The sequence below is a fragment of the Vicia villosa genome, linkage group LG5, assembly GCF_029867415.1.
Source record: "Vicia villosa cultivar HV-30 ecotype Madison, WI linkage group LG5, Vvil1.0, whole genome shotgun sequence".
NCBI lineage: Eukaryota > Viridiplantae > Streptophyta > Magnoliopsida > Fabales > Fabaceae > Vicia > Vicia villosa.
This window is the reverse complement of record NC_081184.1, coordinates 102,898,205-102,913,940: the sequence shown is the minus strand read 5'-3', so window position 1 is coordinate 102,913,940 and position 15,736 is coordinate 102,898,205. Positions and strand designations below refer to the sequence as shown.

Genomic DNA, 15,736 nt, shown 5'->3' with positions numbered 1-15,736 from the left:
AGAGGATAAAATTGTAAGTAAATAGAAATTCGATTTAATTAATTGTCTACATGTGCATGTTTTAATTGACGATTTTATCGTTTGTGTCAATGCATAGTTGGAGGAGACTAAAAGTGAGGAAGCTTCACTTCCTGTACATGTGTTGTGGAAGGAAGCTCGTGTGGGCAAGAATCACGCTGTCGATCCCGATGTTCAGAGAGTTTATACTGAAAGAGGAGGAGTCTGTTGCATCGCTAAAAGAGGTACATTTAAAGTGTTAATATATAATCTGAATCAAAATATGCATGATTTTATATTTTACCTAACTTATATGATTTTTAGGCATCCGCTCGGGAGTCACAACAAGTGACGCAGCAGGTTCGTAGCGTACCACCCAGTGGTCCTCCGAAGCAAGCGGCAAGAAAAGGCGGTGCTTTTGTGCCTCGATACCGGGCGACACTCGCAACAATGGTTGATATGTCCGATATGAAGGATGGTGCTTTACGGGAAATCGATATGGATGAAAGTGTCTTCGGTATTGAGTTCAAGTCACATATTACAATTGACGACTTGCAAGAGATTTTTGACCAGGATCAACTAGGCGTCAGTAATATGCAATCATACATCCGGTAATATTCACTCATCCGATATATTATTTAATTAGTCCCACAATATAATTTATTTACACTTTTCAATAAAAAGAATCTAATGTTTATTATGTTTTTATTTAAGGTTGTTGTATGACAGAGTGTTGCGCGGGACTGCATTGTCTAACAGATTCCGGTTCGTGTCTTCCGCCCATTGCAGTGGAATGGAAATTGTTTCGGATCCGGAATCTGTTAGACAGCGCTTAGTCGATAGATTCATGTCCACCGGCAATACAGAATGTCTGCATCTTTGGGCGTATAATACCCGACCAGTAGGGTTAGTTTCTCATTCTTTATTCATCTAATCTCTGTTTCTTTAGTGTATAGCAATATTTTCATATAACCTATTGTTTTAATTTATAGAGCACACTGGTTGCTGCTTGCTATCAACCCGATAAGGGAAGTCGTGTATTATCTGAATTCGGTAAAGGGTGAATGGACCAATTATCCGGCCATGAAGGAAATCGTTGATTTGTAAGTGGGATCGTTCTAAATATATATTCGTGTATATTTATATATTTACTTATTTGTGGGATTGATCTAAACATATGCTTTTATATATTTGTTAATTAGATCAATACAAGTATTCCGTAGTCAACGGGACGCACAGGTATCCCGGACTAAATCAAACAACATCACCTGGATCGAAGTGCAGGTACATTACTTTTCACAAATTTGCTTATAATATTTATGCTACTTGGTAAAACAAGACAACTTATATAGAATCTTATTTGTTTTTCTATGTAGTGTCCGATACAGCGTAACAGTTCAGACTGCGGATACTTTGTATTGAGGTTTATGAAAGAAATCATTCAGGCGAATCAATTAGAGATTCCTCCCACGGTATAAAGTTATAACTTAAGATAATTTCATATAATTTATTACATTTACCTAAATATATTATTCATATTATGTTTTTGTTTTATAGTACCTTGACGAATTCCGTGCTGCTGGGTACTCGAAGCTAAAGTTAGAAGAAATCAAAGAGGAATTGTGTCAATTTTATATTAAGCAATTTTTCATGCAGATTTGAACTATAATATTGTTGATTTTGTAATGATGTATATATATAATTTTGTAATGATGTATATATATAATTTTGGATATTATAATGGTATATATTAGTATATATATTGTCTTACTGATGGCTGAAATAATATAGTCGAAAATATATTACAGGTCGAAAATATATTACAGGTCGAAAATATTACAGGTCGAAAACATTACAGGTCGACTGGGAGGATTAAATTATAGGCTGCACATAAAAATACCTCATTTAGCAACTACAGCGCTTCTAAAAAGCGCTCTTAAAGGTCCACATACTAGAGCGCTTCTTAGTAAAAGCGCTGGCAAAGACCAGTAAAAAAGCAAAAAAAACTAAAAAATTACGCAGCATACAAAAGCGCTTTGGGAAAAGCGCTCTGGTAGGCCCCCCTATGAGAGCGCTTTGTCTGGAAAAAGCGCTCTCATAGGGGGGCCTACCAGAGCGCTTTTCCAAAAGCGCTTTTGTATGCTGCGTAATTTTTTAATTTTTTTTGCTTTTTTACTGGTCTTTGCCAGCGCTTTTACTAAGAAGCGCTCTTAAAGGGGGGTCTACCAGAGCGCTTTTTCCAGGAAAGCGCTCTTATAGGGGGTCCTACCAGAGCGCTTTTTCCAGGAAAGCGCTCTTAAAGGGGGGGTCTACCAGAGCGCTTTTAAAAGCGCTTTCGTAGCCTACGCCAGCGCTGGCTTTGGCAGCGCTTTAAAGCGCTGTTAAAGGCCAAAAAAAGCGCTGTGAAAGCCCTTGTACGGCGTAGTGTCTTGTTTATTTTTCATTATAATATACACAAGAAGAATAATGTTAATATTGCATGCACACGCAGACAGAGAGAATCACTATATGATCAGTATATGTGATTGTGCGTGTGATTAGAACTATGGCATATTCAAACAAAAAGGATTTAATAATTACGCATCGACTACAATGACAAAAAGACTGGGATAAGAATTACCAATCCACTGGAACTTGGAACCGACAGGGTAAACTTGTGGTCGAAGTTATAATCCTTGTACAAGAGGTATGCAAGCATACCAGAAGATTCTCAACTTAGTACAGTCAATATATTTTAGAAAAACCAAACCGGCACGAAAATTAAACCACACCAAATTTGTTAACAGAATTTTGCACATGAAAAAAAAGAGAATTACTAACAGATCCGATAGCAGATGAATGATAACAGAATTTTGAGACTCCCCTTCACTTCTTCAATCGGCTGATATCTCTCTACCCTTGATTCTCTCTCGATCATTCTTTCAATTTCCTTTATCTCCATTGAAAGTAGAAATTTAATCACCAAAAGAAAAAGTCTTGATTCATCTTTCTTGGATTCAAAACGTAACTAACTGCTAACCGAATCGTAACCGATTCATTCACCCTTCAAATTACCAGAGAAAACTTGAATCGAGTTGTTTCAATAACTCAAATGCTTTGTTTAAATCAACCAAAGGATCAAATTGTTTTACCTGTTCAGCTGCTATACCAACTACAGATTCAGTAAGGTCCTTATCTAGACAATAAAAACCTCATTTGTTTTTCTCCTAATAAACTCCACACTAGACTTTCTATAATGAGAAAATATGTCTACATTGACTAATAATGTCACTAAATTATGTATGATCCTTTTTATGTGTGACCCGTTTTGTAGAAATTTGACCACCACTATAACTCGATCATCTCTTCTCAGAATAAGAAGCATTGAACCTGCAAAATAATAAGTCATTACATAAACCTGAGGCGTGTAAGTACACTATCCTTAAGGATTTATCCGCCTCATAAGCGCAAATCCCTCAGGATTCAACAGGTTCTTCTCAGATTCTTAATAAGACTCTGAGGCATCAGAACAACAAGAAATATTATTTGCCAGGAGATGCAACCAGAAAAACAAAGAAGAAAGGAAAGACAAAATATTTTTACGTTCTTTTTTTTCTGTCTTTTTTCTTGTAAATGGTAGGGGACTTTATATAAGAAAGAGAAAGTTGGAGTAATCGATTTGACTCATTCAAGTCAAACTTATTAAATTATTTGACCAATTTAAAATCATCATAAAACAAAATAAATAATAACCATTAAAAAAACATTTTCTTATATTTGTCAATTAAAGATGAGATAAAATTATTTAAAATTTTTGAAATATATTCAAAATTTACAACAACCCGTGGGTGGCTTAATTCACTTGTCAAATAAAGTAGCTTGTTTAATGTGAGGAAGTGATGTTTTGTATTCTTGAGCAACTTGCCAGGGTAGGAATAACTCAGCCGCTCTGTTAAGAATTATTATCTATAACTCGATAACATTGTTCCTAATTTTGTTGTTTCTTTATATCCCAATACTCTAAATAAAAGTGAAAAAAAGAGAACAATTCACATTACACAAATTTTGAATGATGTTGAACAAGGTTGTAGTAACATCAATCTCACTGTCATTCTCATATATAATAAAATAAAGGTGAACACTCTGATATTCTTGAGTTTGGTTGGATATCAGTATCTTTCTTCAATCAAATAATAATATTCAATGTTACACTATTTTTTAATATTATTTTATTTTAAAAAAATTAAAATTTTAAATTAATTAAAACTAAAATACCGATACCAAACTTAAACTAAAAGGTACCAAAAAATTTGCCTAAAATAAATAGGGCCCGAAAACCGTGTTAAGCTTGCGAGCCTGGTTTGATGCCAAATGATATGTTTGTTATTGAAATTTTGAAAAATATGCAAAGAATATTTTACACCAATATCACATAGCATTTTATTATTGCGATATGTTTTTTTTTTAAGCAAGATGTATTAATAGAATAAAGGTTTTCGAAACGAGATTACAAAAATGGGTCAAAGTCGCGAGAGAAAATTACCCACCAATTAAAATTTAACTTAAGTAAAACAAAATATTTTTGTCAAACTAAAAAATTACAATTGACATGAGAAATATTCTCAATAAAAAATCACCTCCAAATGACCGTCTTACACCCCTAAATCATATTGCGTATTTCACACGGAATTCCTAAAAATAATACCATTTCTAAACAACTATAAACTCCAAATAAAAGAACCAAATAAACCCCTCATTACCTCTCATAACTTTTTTTAAATTTACAAAAAGAACTGCATCTACTATTTCTTAAATGTTATGCCTTTGTTTTGAAGTCTATATGTCGAATAATCAAATAAAATATTGTGTTGATTAATTAATTAAAAACAAAGCCCAAATAAATAAAATCAAAGCTTATATTTTATTCATTTATATTGATACTAAAATAATACCATATTCCATAATAATTATATATATTTCTTTTCTTGAGCAAGAAAACATAATATCTTCTCATTTGATACGATTTTCACATTTGATAGAAAATTTGTTAACAAAATATATTCCTATAATACGTTTAATTTATAAAAAACGTGTTGTCAGCTCTTCGATATGTTATTTATACAACTAATAATTTTTATTTTAACATTCATTAGTATTATTTCTTCTTTGAGATTCTCCCTTATCTATTCCGAAAGGTTAGAAGTTAATAAAAAATATAGTGGAATTTAAAATAAAATAAAAAAAGAACTTTCACAAACATGAATACTAATTAATTAAAGACATTTAAAAATAATTCCAATTTTATAAAAGGCCTTAAAGTTTTTTATCAGAAGTTAATAAAGCTTGAAATTTTTATTTATAAAGTGGTCAAAAAATATTCTATTTATTTCACGTAAATGATGAAAAATATGGTTCAAATTTTCATATTTGTTTATGTTTTGAGTATTTTGCTTTCTCCATTTCTTGTTGAAATCAGGGCTGGTAAGTACTTTTTAACACCATGTTCTCATCTATCTTATATAAAATATCATGTCACATTGTAGTAACAACTTTTGTTTTTCGCTTGACAATGCAGATGTCATTCCCTGCGTTTCTCACTTTGATTGTCCAGAAGAGTCTCCCCCAAAAATGAGATGCATTGATAACTATTGTCACTATGTGTTAGAATAACAATTACATCTAACTATATAATTTTATTTGTTGTTTATAATGTTTGTATTTTGGATAGTTGATATACCTAAATGTGTGAGTAGGGATGACAAAAATATTCATATCCGCGGATAAAATCCGTCACGTGTATGAGACGGATAGTTTAATAGATATTTACAAATAAAATAAATTGATATTTAAATTGATATACCTCAATTATTACTTGTGATAGTTGAGTTAAATGAGTATAAATGATAAATTTAAAGTTTAATCTTTAATAATAATATTACTATATATTTATATATTGATGTAAATAAAATATTAATATTTATAAATTAACAGTTATAATAAAAATAATATTTATATTTTGTAATTTACTTTAAAACATGAGTTAATTTAATAATAGTACTACTATATATTTATATCTTGATGTAAATAAAATATTGATATTTATAAATTAACAGTTATAATAAAAATAATATTTATATTTTTGTAATTTATTTAAAAACTTGAGTTAAGTATCTCTAACTCTTTTTATAACAAACTTAAAAATATGTTATTATGCTATGCAAAGTATTATATTTGTTTTTATTCATATAAAATATCAGAAACAACAATGTAGGGTAAGTGATGTATAGTTTAATTAATATGTTTTATTTGAGTTAAATGAGTATAAATGATAAATTTAAAGTTTAATTTGTAATAATAATATTTATATATTTATATATTGATGTAAATAAAATATTGATACTTACAAATCAATAACTTTAATAAAAATAATATTAATATTTACTTTAAAACTTAAGTTAAGTATCTCTAACTCTTTTTTATAAAAAAAACTTTAAAAATATATTATTATGTTATGCAAGTATTCTTCCATTTGTTTGTTTATCTCTAGATAGAATAAATCCTCAGTTGAGCTTATTCTTCGTTGAAAAGTATCTTGTTTAGATGTCTCTCTCTAGTTCAGTTTTTGATTGAACTCTGTCTCCGACATATATGATTATTTGGATCTCTCTAGGGAATAAATCCTAGATTGAGAGTGCATTTTTTTGTATAGTTGAAGACTCTGTCTCCTCAATAAGAACTTGTTTATGGTTCTCCAGAAAGTTAGATTTATTCCCCAGTAGTTGTTATTGCAAATACTTTCTGATTTAGTACCCATAAAATAAGTGATGGTATCTTTATTTAAGAAACTTGGATGTCCCAAAATTTCCTCTTGGATAAAGATGGGAGTCTCTATGGAGCAGTCTGTTCATTCCCAGTGAAGAAAATTATTATTTCGATGAATGATTGATCTCTTCAAGATGATAGAGATAATTTGTCGTAAAAATCTTACAGCAAATGGTTACCTTTTAAGGAGTTTTTCTGTTGCCCTTTCTAAGTAAAAGATTTAGTTAAAGAAGAAGTTGAACTTTGTTATGCGAAAGCTTATTTTTGAAATTACATCATCTTTGCTTAGGCCATCATTTGTTTAATGGTATGTGATATATATTCTCCACCTCTAAAGTCCTTTCATCTTTGCTTAGGCTACCACTATTATGGTAGTAGATGGACTGTTCTTCTTGGAATCTCATGTCATCTTTGATTAGATTACCACTATTATGGTAGTAGATGACTAATTTTTCCTTATATCGTCTTTGCTTAGGATGTCGCTCGTTTGATAGTAGGTGATATACCTTTTACATCTGAAGTCCTTTCAACTTTGTTTAGGCTACCATTGTTATGGTAGTAGATGGATCGTTCTTCTTGGAATATCACTTCATCTTTTCTTAGGTTGCCACTATTATGGTAGTAGATGACTTTTTTTTCCTTATACCATCTTTTCTTAGGCTATCGCTCGCTTGATAGTTGGTGATATATCTTTTACCCTTGGAGTCAGTCATCTTTGCTTAGGCTATCAATGTTGTGGTAGTAAATGATTCATCCTTCATTGACCCTTATATCATCTTTGCTTAGGCTATTGTTCATTCGGTAGTAGGTGATATATCTTGTAACGTTTGAGTCATTTACTTTATTTAGGTTACCACTGTTATGGTAGTAGATAAATTGTTTATTTAGTAGGTGATTTTCCCTAGTTGATTTATATTCTCTCTCCAACATTGTTTATTCTATTTCCTAGTAAATCTTGTCCCCTTTCTTCTATTATAAATTAAGGATGTTATTTATTGCTATTGCCCGTGAAATTCAGAGTCTTGCATTTATATCATATCATGCATACATGTGGTCTCTTAGGTCCCAAATTGTGTTTTATTTTGTCTTTAAGTCCCTTCTATCACGTCGAGACGAAGATTTCAATCTTCACCTCCCCGGATAGAAGAAACTTAAATAGCGGAAGTTGTTATACCCAATTTTGACCAAGATCCCACTTCATTTGCGTTGAATCCAAAAGAGTGTGATCATCATTATCATCATTCATCTCATATAAATATCATTCATGCATCATTTGCTAACCTCAAATATACAAAAAAATGTGTTTGCTTGTTTGATTGTTTTACAAGGTAGGTGTGATTGATCAAGAAGCTCGAGCAATTATGGTTTTGTGGCTCACATAGAGGACCCAAGCTTCTCATATGCTCAAATGATTTCCATAATCAATATTCAAGCCCAATTGTGCTTCGAATCAAGATCGTCAACTTTCAAATTCATTTGGTACACAACTTAGCGTTTTGACCTAACTCTCTGAGAAGGTTGACATTTAGTCAAAGCATTATCATATGGCTCAAAACATGATTTAATAATCTCAAGTACTTCTTCATATCCCACTCATATCATTAATTTGGCTAGAGGGTCTTGATCCTTTTTTATTGAAAAGATAACAATTCAACTAGCAAAAGTCAACTATTAAAGATTTACTTTTGACTTTTCAATTTTTTCAACTATTGACTTCTAAAGTCAAGTATCGTGAAAATATGATTGATAAATTCATTTGATCAAGTTTAATCAAGTAAATCAATCAAAAGTTTCAAATTGAAGACAAGATTTTTAAAGAAATTTTCTGTTATGGCCAGAAGTCATGTTCAAGTACTCAACTTTGAAGACTTGTAACTTCTTCATCAAGCCACCATTTTTCATAATCCAATAATCAAATTGAAGAGAAAATTCCATACAACAGCTTTGTCTTAGAGGATGGATTTCCAAAAGATGCAGGGATTTTGAGTTATGAAGTCGTGAAGACGATGTCTCAAAGGAAAACACTTAGAGAAATTTTCAAGGCAATTTTGGTCCCTAGAAGTCCTTGACTTTGTGTTATACCCCAAAATTTGCCCGCATCTTTTTTCAAGAAAACTCCAATCTGAAAATTAAGAGTCTCATATAATCATGGATTTTTTTCAACAAATATCCTGACATATGAAATACTTAGTTTTTAGAATTTTTTCTTATACAGTAATTTGGCTTGCAGTTGAATTTATTCTTACGCAAACGCCAAATACTGTTTATTACTTCACACATGCTATTTATTTATTTACAGATAAATAGTACTGACACAATTGGTACAGAGTTAAATCTTTTTGCAGGCGCAGAATCAGGAAACTTAGACTGTACCTGAACAGTCAGTTGACAGCCAAACTGCTGGCAGTACAATTCTCAGTGATTTGTACCATCAATCAAATCAATCTTTCACAATTCAAAATTCCAAGATTTTTGTTCTAGAAGTCTTCTGAATATCACGCGATTAGCAGAGACTCAACACTGCACAAAAATCAGGTACGCTTAATTGTCTCCTACACAAACAGTCCCTGACTAGGGTTTTCTTGTTTTTACAGGAGAAACAAGCTTTTGAGACCTCAAATGGATTTCATGCACATCCATATATCTCAAAGTACCATCATACAAATTTTCAAACTTCAATTCACTCAGACGCACCGTAAGCAGCTCAAACAGTCAACAGACGACCCGTTTGACCAAAAAAGTCAACAGACAGTCAAAAATGATTTTTTTTGTCAAAGTCCATATTTTGTCAAAGGATTCATCATTTGATCATTGGATGATCATAATTCATCAAGGAAAGATCAAAAATCAACAAAACCCTAAGATTCAAAATTAGGGTTTTTGCCTGAAAAGTCAACTCAACTTTGACTGGTCATAACTCTCTCATCCTTCATCCAAAAAATTCAAACCAAAGCTCATTTTGAAGGAAATTCAATTATATTTCAAATGCAATTGATCCCATGGTCATTGCATTCACCATTTGAAAAATATGACCAAAGACATTACATGTCATTTTCAAATTCAACAAAAAGACACTTTTTTCAAAAGGACACACAAGGAGCATCAAAAATCATTTTGACATGAGACCAAAGGCATTGGTTAGAGGACTCTTTGAGGTTTCCAAAAAGTGCAAGATCTCCTTCATATGACAAAAATTGAGGGATTTACACCTTGTTGAAGTTGGCTAAATTTTGGGAAAATGCATGAAATCAACATTGCTCAAAAATGTATTTTTTCCAAATGGGGCCAAGTTTTCATGGTTCAAACATCATTTCCATAATATTATGGGCCTCCCACGACCAAGACAAGGCCCACACCTTTTTTTATCCATTTTTTGCTTAATTTTATCTTATTTTAAGATTAAATTAAAAGGAAAATGAATGGATAATGGGTAGCTTACAATCCAAGCATGACTCACCCAAGGAATCTCTGATTTTCTGCAGAGAATTGAAGAACAAGGAAAGAGCATTGAAGAGAAGAAGACTTGGTCAATAATTCAAAGGTTTTTAATATAAAAAAATCAAGAATTCCACAAAGGCAACTAGATGCTTCTTGGCTTCAATTCTAAGCACAACATAGTCTATATAAAGGCTATAACACTTCACAATCAAAAGAGATAGAAATCAGAGCCATTCTTATGCTTGTACCATGCTTGTAACCACTTAAACTTTTCAAAGAAATTTCAAATTCGAATTTTTAATTTCAGTCAATTTCAATACAAACTAAGCATTCAAACATCATCTCTGAGCTTCACTAAAACTATTCCAATCAATTGCAAGTCTTAAACCTCATTGAATCGAGCTACACAGGTCACGATTTGCTCAAACTAAAACTGACTTGTATCTCATAACACAAGCATATCTAGCACGATGTAGACATATATTTGAACTTGGTGTGGTGTGTAGATCATTTCTGGAACTTTAATTGAGTTTTAGACGCTTACACACGAAGTTACCATTCTAGGGTTCATAATCTCAAAATTAGGGCTTTCTGAAATAGGCAAAATTAGAGGATCTAAGTGGTACCATTGAGTTCGTATGGATCAGACGAGTTGAATGGATAGGTCGCGCCAAATTTATTTTTAGGTTTACCCCTATTCGTTATTTTGCAGGTCTGAAGCTCATCAATTACAGCGCTCTTTTCATAAAAGCGCTGTAAAAGGTCCTAGCGAGAGGTTGAAGATGATGAGGTGTGCCTACCTCATTGGACAGCCAGCGCGCGCGTTCTTTTGAATTTTCCACTAATCCAGTGCTTTGCAGGTGTATTGATGGCCATGTGTCTCAATATCTGAGCCTTCAGATTCACTTTCCAGCTCATCCAACGCACCTGACACGCCAGTCCATACCATGGACTCTCCAATCAACCACATCTGATTAGTATCCTTTTATTTTCTATTTTATTTTAATTTTCTTTGCAAAATTAATTAAAAATAGTTTTAAAAATCCAAAAAAATACACAAAAAATATTTTTAGACTTCTAAAATAATATATTATTTTCTGAAATAAAAATATTTTATTTTTCTTCAAAATTTCAATATTTTGCATAATTAATTAGTATATATTTATATATTTGCTTTTTAATTATTCTAACCAATCAAAAAATCATAAAAAAAATTGTTCTTTATATTAAATATTGTTTATATATTATAAACTAATTTTGTACATATTTAGGATAATTTTCTCTTTAAGTTTTAATTATTTGTATAATTATTTGTATAATTATGTATTAATTAGCTTAATCAATTTCAAATCAATTTCAAAGATTCCAAAAAAATTAGTTTTGTTTTAAAATTAATTGAAAAATATTTTGTATATATTTTAAACTTAATTTCTAGGCTTAAATATATTTTCATCTTTTTTCTTCATTTTAATTTAATTAATCATGCATTAATTATAATTAAAATCAATCATAAAAAATCCAAAAATATGCCTTTTATTTTTCTTGCGATTTAAATTCCTAGATAAATGTATAGGATGTCAAATTCATGTAAATAGGCTAGTTTACATTTCCTGCACAATCGATGTAATAGCGTAGATTTACTTTCCGCACTTTACATTTCCGCATTTTAATTTCCAGCAAATATAAACTGCGTGTATGTCAAAGATAAAACTGAACCGTTAGATCACTAACTTCAAAGATAAAATATCTGAATACAAACACAAATCACATTTGCACCTCTTAAGGTAATCCCTTCACATTCTTTTCAAAATCAAAGTCAAAATTCTGCTGTTTCGAGTACAAAATCGAACCTTTTGTTTGTATCCGGTGAAAGGATAGGTTTTTAAAGGAAATAAGGATAAAGACCTTACAACTCAGGGTAGACCTCCTAGTTTGCTTGCTCAAATCAAAACAAACAAAATTCCCATACACTGTTGTTTTTTAAAACAAAACTTTCCAAAAAGACAATATTTTGTATACATCCAAACACGGATCATTACAAAGTTAACGTTCTTTTCAAAACATCTTTCGAAAGATAAACAAGCATTTTTGTATACATCCGCACAAGGATCATTACAAAATTCAATTTACAAAGGTATTTGAAACCACATATGAGCATTCTAAAGCAATTGAAAAGTAATCGAAAAACAAGTGAGCTAAGCAAACTTAAGAGCCCATGGATAACCATAGATACAAAGGGTGCTAACACCTTCCCTTTGTATAACCTACCCCCTTACCCAGAATTTCTTAAAGGTCTTTTTTCTGTTTCTTTTATAAACCTTTCCTTAATTGGATAAAATAAAAGGTCGGTGGCGACTCTGTGAATTTTCAAAAAATGCGAAAGCATAAGCGATAAAAAAGAGTCAGTTCACGTATCTCTCCCGCTCAGAGGTATGACCCGAAAAAAAACGGATGTCCACACTTTGAATCCATTTTCCAAAATGATCCCTGTTGATTCAAGAAAAACTCCAAACATAAAAGTTTTAGAGGATGTCTTGGGCTTCCCAAAAAAGTACTAGAACACATTTTTATCATGCCGGAGCTATAAGTTTCGAAGAGATAAATTTAAGATTCAAAAATTGAGCTCTAGGTCATTTTTATGAAATACTCTTAAAGCCAAAGCAATTCAAACCTACGAAAGCATTGGTTGCAGGTCCTTTTGCTGGAAAATTCTTCCTTAATCAGAAGATTACAAAAATTTATGAGGCATTATCCAATTGTTTAAGCTTTTGTTCATGAGATCATTCCATTTTTGTAATAATGATTGCATTTCCAATTTGATAAAGGAGCCTTAATTACCAAGTAAACTTGTATGGAGCTTTGTGATTTTTCCTTTTACAGAAACCATATTTTCTGATCAGAAGAAACATCTCAAAATCCTCTCAACCACCCTACACCACTTGTACCATGCATTGAAACCATAAATTTTTGAAACTTCTCATTTGATCTCAACCAAAACAAAAACCCTACAATTTATGATTCTAACTAGCTCCAAGTCTCACGAGTTTTCCAATAAATAAAGGGCACCTCCAAGCCTCTAAGGACACAAGAATCACACCTCAACATCCTCCAAACATCCCTCTCGCACGAGTTTGCAAAAACTCCACATTTTTGCAAGTTCTCAAGCCAACCTCATTTCCATGGTGCACTCTCCAAACAAACTCTATAAACCTTATCTAAAGATATAATATATCTTATTCCAACCCTTGAACAGGTTTTGTACACTCCATAACACCATCTACCATCTCAATCCCATAGTTTGCAACAAGGTTCGTGTAATAGCTTCCAAGTTGTTTCAAGACAAAACAAAAGCATCACTAGCTTGCTAGAGGATCAAGGAGACATGTAGGATCTTTCTTTTTCTTTTGGAACTTCATTAAAGAAACATTGTACTTTCTCCAAGAAATAAGCGTTCTCACACTTTGGTATTCTTACACATGCATCATTATTGAGTGTTCATTGAAGCAAAGATGTAGTCCTTGATGTGTTTATTATGTTCTTGCTACTATATTCATTGTAACATGTTTATATGAAAATTTGTTAATGTTAGAAACCTAGGTTTTTACTTCTGTTTGTGCCATTCGTGTGCCCTAACCAGTGATATTTAGGTTATAAAAATGATACCATATTAATCCTTGTAAGATTCTTCTTGATTTTGGATTTTATTTTGTAAAAAATGATTGAGAAATGGATGAGATATTAATGGTGGAAGTTTTGAAATAAAAAGAAAATATGAACACGAGGGAGAAGAGAGAGAGAGAGCATTATGGAGGAAGAAGACAAGTTTGATTATAGTTAATATATGTACTCTTTGGTGTCACTTTCGGCTTAGGCTATCGTTTATTTGATAGTAGGTGAGCTTCTGCAGTGGATTTATAGCTCTTTCAAACATTGTTTATTCTATTTCCCACTATATCTGGTCCCTTTTCTTCTATTCTGAATTAAGGATGTTATTTGTTGTTATTCCCCGTGAAAGTCGCATCTTTGCGTTCTTATCATATCATGCATACTTGTGGTCTCTTAGGGACTAAATTGTGTTTTATTTTGTATTTAATTCCCTCCTATCACATCGAGACGAAGATTATAATCTTCACCTCCTTGGATAGAAGAAACTTAAATAGAGGCAACTGTCAGACCCTAATTTTTTACCTTAAGATCCCATTTCATTTGCGTTGAATCCAAAAGAGAGGGATTGATCCGCTGTCGCGCGCGGGTCAAAAACGAGTTAATTTTATAAAACTGTAGTACGACGGTAACGGTAACTCGCGTATTGTCTCTCAAGGATTCCTATTCTTATTAACTGAATGTAAGTCGAAATTGGGGGGGGGGGGTTGGTTCAGGTTCGATTTATAGAAAAAGTGCTTAAAATAAGTGATTATAAAATAAGCTGTTTTGAAAATAAGTGATTAAAAGACAAACGAATTCACTGCTTCGGGTTCTACTTATCATCAATTGATACAACTGCGATCTCTATCCTATTTGAACACAATATCATTCAACAAGCGTGATCGACATCGTAAGATATATATTCCTATTGCCGGATTAAGCATACAGTTAAAGATATCGCAATTTAACGGTTAAGCAGAGTCGAATTGCGATCAAAAGTCAAGAACATGTATCAATTCAAATTTAATCAACAATATTATAAGGAAATCGAATTAAGCCAACAATGATCATATAATATTATTGAAAGGAATAGAATTCTATTTGTAGTTATAACAATCTCAAAGTATTGAACCTGAATACAGTAAATTCGTCCAGAAGGTTTAGTTCTCCATAGCAAATCGTGAAAGCTCTCAAAATTCGTGAATGGAAGATGAATGCTACAGTAACCGCGGCTGCCTAACCTAAGGGGAAAGAGAATGACCCGTTTTACAATCCAACTGGGTCAAACATACGACCCAGGCCCAAAACCAATTGACCCGAAACTTAACTAAAACTAGTGCTGCAACTTCAACGAATATTCTGGCCCTTCTACATTCCGATTCTGACTTCGACTCCAACATAAGAATTGTAGCTCTTTCTCTTAGCTTTCCGGCGATTATTAGAACGCCTCAATCGGACTCCTGGAACTCCAGATATGATCGTTTCCGTGCAGACTGTTAATGCTGAAAAATTAATACGAAAAACAAATAAGTGCAAAAATAAAATAAAATATAAAAACCTATTAAAACATAAAAATAAATAAAACAAACCGAAGAAATACTTGAGTACAAACATGGAAGAACGTGCATCAAAATACACTGATCAAATTCCCCCACACTTGAACTTTTGCACTCCGAGCAAAATGAAAAACAGAACAAAGAAAGCACAAATACATCAACAGTTACTCATCCTAGGCTACAAATCTTCTTTGGGTAAGTTTGCATCGACAGGTGCTAATCTTGCACACTAAGGACATCGTAAGAACACTAACCACAAATATGCAGACATAAGCCTCCTAACTACACAAACCAATTCA

General features: G+C 32.1%; 1 protein-coding gene and 1 long non-coding RNA gene across 2 annotated transcripts; both read left to right on the top strand.

Moving 5' to 3' along the window:
* The first annotated feature begins 798 nt into the window (after positions 1-798).
* Positions 799-1,734, top strand: LOC131606950 (uncharacterized). The gene is made up of 5 exons (XM_058879029.1): positions 799-903; positions 990-1,100; positions 1,200-1,281; positions 1,374-1,469; positions 1,555-1,734. Exons 1-5 carry the CDS (start codon positions 845-847, stop codon positions 1,657-1,659), a joined length of 453 nt encoding a protein of 150 aa, XP_058735012.1. The 5' UTR covers positions 799-844; the 3' UTR covers positions 1,660-1,734.
* A 3,331-nt stretch (positions 1,735-5,065) lies between these two features.
* On the top strand, positions 5,066-5,835 carry LOC131606949 (uncharacterized). The gene is made up of 2 exons (XR_009285126.1): positions 5,066-5,457; positions 5,552-5,835. It is a non-coding gene; the product is annotated as an uncharacterized LOC131606949 (long non-coding RNA).
* The last annotated feature ends 9,901 nt before the right edge of the window (positions 5,836-15,736 follow it).

What these genes read in the sequence shown, in the direction of transcription:
- LOC131606950 (XM_058879029.1), top strand. Translation starts at nt 845, where the DNA reads ATGTCCACCGGCAATACAGAATGTCTGCATCTTTGGGCGTATAATACC. An exon ending in ATGAAGGAAATCGTTGATTT is followed by an intron (nt 1,101 to 1,199) that starts GTAAGTGGGATC and finishes TTTGTTAATTAG; the next exon opens with ATCAATACAAGTATTCCGTA. An exon ending in TCACCTGGATCGAAGTGCAG is followed by an intron (nt 1,282 to 1,373) that starts GTACATTACTTT and finishes TTTTCTATGTAG; the next exon opens with TGTCCGATACAGCGTAACAG.